This window comes from Sclerotinia sclerotiorum, genomic scaffold, assembly GCF_000146945.2.
Source record: "Sclerotinia sclerotiorum 1980 UF-70 scaffold_17 genomic scaffold, whole genome shotgun sequence".
NCBI lineage: Eukaryota > Fungi > Ascomycota > Leotiomycetes > Helotiales > Sclerotiniaceae > Sclerotinia > Sclerotinia sclerotiorum.
The window spans coordinates 412,517-418,556 of NW_001820819.1; the positions used below are offsets into that span (position 1 = coordinate 412,517).

The 6,040-nt window shown below is 40.5% G+C and overlaps 2 protein-coding genes across 2 annotated transcripts; one reads left to right on the top strand and one right to left on the bottom strand.

The window, feature by feature from the left end:
• Positions 1-1,015: 1,015 nt before the first annotated feature.
• SS1G_11108 (hypothetical protein) lies at positions 1,016-2,188 on the top strand (the record flags this gene model as incomplete). The annotated part of the gene is made up of 2 exons (XM_001587817.1): positions 1,016-1,313; positions 1,365-2,188. 2 exons carry the CDS (start codon positions 1,016-1,018, stop codon positions 2,186-2,188), a joined length of 1,122 nt encoding a protein of 373 aa, XP_001587867.1.
• A 409-nt stretch (positions 2,189-2,597) lies between these two features.
• SS1G_11109 (hypothetical protein) lies at positions 2,598-5,055 on the bottom strand (the record flags this gene model as incomplete). Its single annotated transcript, XM_001587818.1, has 4 exons — positions 2,598-2,680; positions 2,730-3,464; positions 3,789-4,219; positions 4,628-5,055. The coding sequence occupies 4 exons, from the start codon at positions 5,053-5,055 to the stop codon at positions 2,598-2,600; spliced, it is 1,677 nt and encodes a 558-aa protein (XP_001587868.1).
• Between the last annotated feature and the right edge of the window lie 985 nt (positions 5,056-6,040).

Sequence of the window (6,040 nt, forward strand, 5' to 3'; positions counted from 1 at the left end):
TCGAGTGCTTCTAATAATAGCGGGGTTGAAAGGGGCAGAGACGCGACTGGGACCAATTCAGGGCCAATCATCTGAAATCAACCCCAATCGACCCTACTAAAATTAAATATCCCACTTCTCTTCAAGCTTATCATAACCCCCCAAATTATTGCCCCTACATTCTTCTTTCAACGACATCAGAATCATCACACACATTTCAAATCATTGCTATCATCAGCATCATCATCATTCCAAATACTTCAATATTAACATCAAATATATCATTGCCCTGGTTGAATTTAATATATCGAAAGTTGCCTCTTTCACTGATGGTTTCGATAACTCAAAAAGACATACTACATGAACATGAGTTTTGATAGGTCGCCTTTCAAGGTTATCAGACGGTTGGGAAGTTTTATCACCCTTGTACTCCAGACATCAACAGTTTCCAATCAACCTTGACACAACCAAACCCCGTATCTACATTTCGTTCATCTCATCCCATCTCAACCAAGCTAATAACCGGATTAAGATCAGATTAGACCGGAGTAAAAATCCCGTCTGATATCTACACGCTCGCTTCTCTCTTTTCAGATGACAGGTATTCTAGGCGCTGCGACAATTTCAATCTCATGTATAGTTTCATAGCTTCATATGCAACAACGGGATCTTCATTGCCAATGTACAGCAGCATGATTATCACTCTTTTCTATTTCTTTCACCGATTCAATTGGATATCCGATGAATTTACAGATGTCGTGATGCCAAGGAAAAAGAATAAGTATAGACGGTCGTCTTCTTCTTTTCTTTCAACCTCATCCTAAGCATTCTTTTCTAATCTTTCAGTTCAAATTTCATCGGGCGGGTTCCTCTCTTTTATAGTTTCCCTCTTTTAGTTCGGATCTATTATATTTTGTCAATCAAATAGATCACGTTGACCGTGTATCTAATTTCACTACCAAACGCCTCGACGGTCTTCATTCGTTTATATACAATATCTTGTACAATTTTAAAGTCAAGATTTTAAATCCAGACAATGTATTTCAACAAACTCGCAACCGCAGCTGCGTTAATAAGTGTTGTGGCAGCAGTGCCATCACCACAAAAGGGGACGAACAACGGTGCTACAGCCGCCAATGGGAATGATGCTTCACTTACATTAGCATCAAATGCCATTCAAAGTGGCTCATTTGCCGATGGTTCAGGAGAGATTGGTGCGGCGGAAGTTGGACAAGCAAAATCAGCAACTTCGAAAAATAACTTCATCAACTTTTGTGCTGGTGAAAAATTGACAAATGGCCTACAAATCACCACAGGATCATGTAACGGTATCCGTAAGTCATCAATGATATCTATCTTATTGTTATATATCTAACTAGCAATAGCAATGGGAAGAATTCCAGCAAAAACCGCCATGGTATCTTCAACTATTATCAATCCTCCGACAGGTGGAAAGGGCATCCCCGCAGATACAACCTTTAACATCACAGTTCAAATGTCTAATCTCGTCGCCGGCTCATTCACCAACGCCGACTCCACTTACTTCTCGGCACCTCAAGATCTTTCAGGTGGAAAAGTAGTAGGCCACACCCACGTTACCGTTCAAGACCTTGGTAGCTCGTTAAACCCAAAACAAGCTCTCGACGCCACTCAATTCGCCTTCTTTAAAGGTATCAATGACGCAGGAAATGGTCAAGGTCTTCTTTCCGCTGTCGTCACTGGTGGTCTTCCAGCTGGAAATTATCGAGTTTGCACATTAGCTTCTTCATCCAATCATCAACCTGTCATTATGCCAGTTGCTCAACGAGGCACAGCAGACGATTGTACAAAATTTGTCGTAACGGGTTCAGGTACCACTGCAAATGCAAATTCGGATAATGGATCAGGTGGACAAGCAGCTGCTGCGTTGGCGGCAAGTGCGGTAAATGCTGGACCAAATAATTCGGTGGCTTCTTCGGCTACTGCAACAGCTACTTCGAAAAATTCCGCAGCTAATGGTAATAATGCTGGTGCAGCAAATTCAGCTAATAAGGGTAATTCTGCTGCACAAGGAGGAAATAAAAATCAAGGTCAGGCGGGAAATCAAGGTCAGGGAGCAAATCAATTTCAAGGTCAGGCAGGACAGAATAGTGGTGCAAATGCTGCGCAGGAAGAAAGAAAGGGTAAGCAGGCAAAGAGACGTCGTTCGAGATTTGATTTTATTGTTTAGATTTCTTATTTATTCTAAAAGGTTCAAGAATTTTTCATGTATGAATGAGGAATTAGCGGAGTGGAAAGATGGATCAGGATACTCACTCGGGTACGAGTTAAATATCATTAATGCAGATAAGCAAGAAAGGCAATGTGTTGGGTTTCCTGAGACCGAATGTCAACCATTCCCAAAAGATTGATAAAATGAGTGTGTTTCTGTGGTGGTAGAGGTTTAGTGAAACCATCTGCAACCATTTCAGTAGTTGGAACCCATTCGACTTGTAGCCTTCCTGCTTGCACTTCCTGGCGAAGCCAACAAGAGTGTATATCAACATGCCGGAGTTTTGTAACAAGTCTAGGAGTACTATGCTGAAGAAGTCGAATGGTTTGGCGATTATCACAGAAAATTGAAGCCTTTTCTTCGAGATCTAAACCAACATTCTTAAAGAAGCGTATCCACCACATAAGCTCTCGAGCAGTAACGGAAAGAGCCAGTATTTCAGAGTGTGTGCTGGAAGTAGTCACCGACTTCAGCTTAGTGCTTTTGAAGTGGATCAAACCTCCAAAGAGTATGAGGCAATATCCCATTGAAGAAACTCTTGTATCGATATCGTCAGCATGGGAGGCGTCACTCCAGATTTGAAAGTTCCTGGTAGTTGTTGCTTTCTTCCCATCGAACATGATAGCATAGAATTTGGTATTCTCAAGGTATTGCAATGTATGTACTGCTGCATTGATATGAGTAGCGGATGGATTACGAAGAAATTCTGATAGTATTGAAGATGCTTTTGCAATATCAGCCCGAGTCACAACAGCAGCGTAGTTAATGCTGCCAACTCGCTGCTGGTAGCCGAAAACCTGTTGCGGAGTTGCAATTGCTGGATTCTTTGTAAGTGCTGTTGTTGGCAATGGAGAACAGGCTTGAGGATTAGGTTTGATATTGAAGCGTGTTGATATTTTTGAAATGTAGTTATCTTGGCAAAGCCACAGACGATGATTTTGTCGATCTCGTAGTACCCTAATCCCTAAGAAGAACTGTATATCTCCAAGTGATTTGATGGTGTATGCTGATTTTGAGGTGTTTTCGAATAAGGTTAATCGTAGCAAATCAGCTTTCTTGCAAATTGCGATAATATCGTCGATATAGAAGAGAATCGTAAGCCAGCTATTGGTGAAAACACAAAATGCTCCTGGAACTGGATCCAGACCAAAGTTGGTTAACGTGTAGATCAGATCCTTATACCAGTATGCTGGAGACTCTCGGAAGCCATAAAGTGCTTGGTTTACGGAAATCACTTTCCTTGGGACTTCGAAGTTATCAGGGCACTTGCAAATAATTGGTTGCCTTAATGTTGCATGTAAAAAAGCATTGGAAACGTCAAATTATCGAATCTCAAGATCGAAAGCTGCAGCGATAGCCATCATAGCTCTAAAAATTTGTGAAGTTAGCGTTGCAGCGTATGTCTCTTCTTCGGTTGATTGAAGATCTCCTCTGGCACAGATTCTTGCTTTGAACTTGATGAGATAACCATCTTGATCGAATTTATAAGTGAAAACCCAGAGTAATGGTAAAGGCTTTTGTCCTCTTGTAGATATATCGATGTATTTGAAGGTTTTACGTTCTTTCAGAGCGTTGATCTCATCCTCACATGCTTTTCGGAATTCTCTAGCATATGGATGCTGTACTAGCTCATGATAAAATCGAGGTGGAGGTGGTAGATCATTTTGATGTAATCTAGGAGTTCGTAATTTAGACCTTCCGATAGCAAATACTGCAAAGTAGCTGGATAGTTGAGGAAGTGATGAAAATGCTGTAGTATGATGTTCTTTCCTTTGTGAACGTCTAGAACCCTGAATTATATAGGATACATCGATATCGGCATGTATTTGCTCTGCCAAAGGTGCTGTATTATAAGATGATGTTGTAGTGATGATATCACGTTGACTTAACGATGATGATGGGGAAGATGAGAGTTCTGACTCCGGTAATGATGGTATAGGAACATCTCTAGTAGATTGTTTTGTAAGTGCTTCTGGTGATAAGGTTGCTCTAGGCGTTGGCAATTGAGGGTTAGTTTGAGGAACCCCCTTATTGGTTGGAATACCATCATCTGTCTGGTTTGAAGAGCTTTCATTTGTTGGTTGCTCGTTTAAGCGATTGCGTTGTAAGTTCTATGGCCCTTCAACTACAATTATATCACTAATACTCTCATCTGATTCTTCACTCAACAGATTCGATATTTCTATCTCTTCTGCCCTCTTTTCGTGAATAACTGCAGTATCCCAAAGTTGATCCTTAATAAGAAAGCCAATATTTATATCTTCTGATCGATAATACCGGGTTTCATCAAATTTGACATCTCTACTTCGAATAACGCGATTTATGAAAGGGAGCTAGATCCTGAAGATATTCGTTGAATCATACCCTACAAGATAGCCCAGTTTTGCACGAGGTTACATCTTCGCACGTCTTGGAATCTGCTTGTTGAGCACATATGCCAAGCACCCATATGGATATAGATGTGCTAGCGAAGGTTTATTGCCAGTAGCACTTTCAAATAGTGTTTTCCATTGAAGAGCTCTTTTTGGAGTACGGTTTTCAAGATAACCGGCTGTTTTAATTGCCTCTGGCCAAAGGTTTTGTGGTAGGTTTGCTAAAAGGAGGAGGGCTCTTGCTCTGACCATAAGCATTTTACCAGCATTCTCTGCAGTGCCATTCTGTGCTGGTGTATTTGGTGGAGTGCGTTCGACAATGATGCCATATTTGTCTGTGATCCTCTTGAAGTCGCCCCCTAACGTAGTTTCATCGTCGAAGCGTATGAATCGGATCTTTGAGCCGAATTGTGTTTGTATTAGAGAGAATTGAGTATTTATAATATCGATCATCTTTGTTTTCCTAATTAGAATATACACCCATTGTATTTTGTGTATCGTACACCAGAAGTGGCTGATATATCAGGTATTATTATAAGCCTCATTCATTTCGAACAGATCCCATACCAATCGATCTCCGATATGGCTATTTTCTGACATCTCCTTCCTTGGATTACGAGATATAATCTGTTGAGCCTTCGAGAGATTACAAACTTTGCAGGTAGAGAAGGAAGGTATCGAAATCGTTTTATCGATAATGATATCAGTAGTTGCTGATTCTAGGTGCTGAAGGGCTTCGAGAGAAGGATGGCCTAGAAGATCATGTAATTCTATTATTGTAACCTTTCGGCATATTGATTTGGTGTGGTTTTTGGTGGCAAACGAAGCATACTGAAAAGGGATAATAGGATCGAGGGTCCAATGGTCTCCTGTTTGCTTCAGAGTAATAAATGCAATGCCTTCTTTTGTAAGAACATCTGAGTGTTCAATGTTCCAATATACATCTTTCTTTGAGAGTAAAGCTAGAGAGACTAAATTTGTAAGAAACCCTGGGATGTATGCCACTCTTTTTAAGGTTATTTGCCCTGGCCCAATTGGTGTATTGATCAATATAGTGATAGTACCGAATGCTTCAATTTGGAATCGGTCCCTTCCAGCGTTTATCATATCAGATGGCTTTCCAAACTCTTCAAGAACAAAGTTGTGTAGAGAGTTAGTAATATAGATATCGGAACCATTATCAATTAGCTATTTGTAAAGGATGCTAGCATTGTTGTAAATAGGACTTTGTTTAGTGAGAAAAGCCCCAAGATCCTTATCTTTCTCTTTTCCAGATTCTGAAGGATTAATCAGTGTTTCCTTCCATACTGGATTCCAAGAGAGATTTGCTAGCTTGAGAAGTTCCTTAGTTCTTTCATGTCTACAAACAAACCAGTTCCTTCATTTTGTTGATTGCCTTCCCATAGAACTTCTTGAAATATTCAATATCGGCATCGAT